Source organism: Eurytemora carolleeae, unplaced genomic scaffold (genome assembly GCF_000591075.1).
Source record: "Eurytemora carolleeae unplaced genomic scaffold, Eaff_2.0 scaffold1057, whole genome shotgun sequence".
Taxonomy (NCBI): domain Eukaryota; kingdom Metazoa; phylum Arthropoda; class Copepoda; order Calanoida; family Temoridae; genus Eurytemora; species Eurytemora carolleeae.
The window spans coordinates 29,264-30,231 of record NW_019396957.1 but is presented as its reverse complement, the minus strand read 5'-3'; the positions used below and the strand labels follow the sequence as shown (position 1 = coordinate 30,231).

The window sequence follows — 968 nt, the reverse complement described above, 5'->3', positions numbered from 1 at the left end:
CATCGTTCGATCAAATTCTTTCAAAACATATTTGAGATGATTGATACCCGAGTCAAATATCAACACAAGTTGACAACTATTCATTTTAAGAAAAATAATTGATTTAATCTTCTGTAAAGAACTGATCTCTCTTCTCATACTCCGATTTTATAATCCTTATATCTATGCAACCTACTGTTGTAAATCTTTTGATATTTTAGGATAAAGTTTGAATTCTGAATGTATGATGGCTGTATCACAGGACTGAGTTTATTATTGATCAAGATTAGAATGAGTTGAGCTGGGTCTGAAGTCTAGAAACTAGAACATTGTACTCCGGGTCCACATCTATATCTATAAAATCAATCTCCTCCTCCTCCTGTATGTCCTCTGCTACCCGGAGCAAGGTTGGGAGTTGCTCCTGCATGATGGAGTGATGAACCACAAGAGAACTAAGGTTTGAGAACTGCTTATCAGCTCCGGAGAATCTTAAACCCGTATCTTGAACCAGGATAAGATAACTCTCTGATCCAGCTTCACACCGGAGATGAAGGATAAATGAATTTTGAATTTGGCGGATTAAAAAGCGTCCTGGAACCAAGGATTCGAGAATTTCCGCGGATTTTTCTTCTGAAACATTTGGCAGAAACCAAGATGAAGATTTTGCATTGATATCGACACAATCTTGCGCATTACCAGGTTTCGAGTTGTTGAGAACTTTTTTATTTTTCTTCACGGATTTCTTCTTAATTAAACAGGATTGTTCTTTCTCCAGTAGTTGGTTGGATAGTAGATTTCTTTGGTCGGATTTAGCTCCGAAATTGATTTTGAAGCAGGAGAACTTCATGTTGGTTGGGTTTGTATATTACTACACTAAGTTCAGGTATAGGTCTTTCCACTGCGGTAGTCGAATAGATACTGAGTGAGGAAGAACTGAGCTGAACCTAAACTCTGAAGAGCGGTTTATGAGTGGAATCTGGTCCCGCCGA

At 38.2% G+C, this 968-nt stretch overlaps 1 protein-coding gene across 1 annotated transcript; it reads right to left on the bottom strand.

Annotated features, from left to right (window-relative positions):
* Positions 1-204: 204 nt before the first annotated feature.
* On the bottom strand, positions 205-930 carry LOC111710499 (uncharacterized). Its single transcript, XM_023484603.1, has one exon. The coding sequence runs from the start codon at positions 824-826 to the stop codon at positions 266-268; it is 561 nt and encodes a 186-aa protein (XP_023340371.1). The 5' UTR covers positions 827-930; the 3' UTR covers positions 205-265.
* Positions 931-968: the final 38 nt, after the last annotated feature.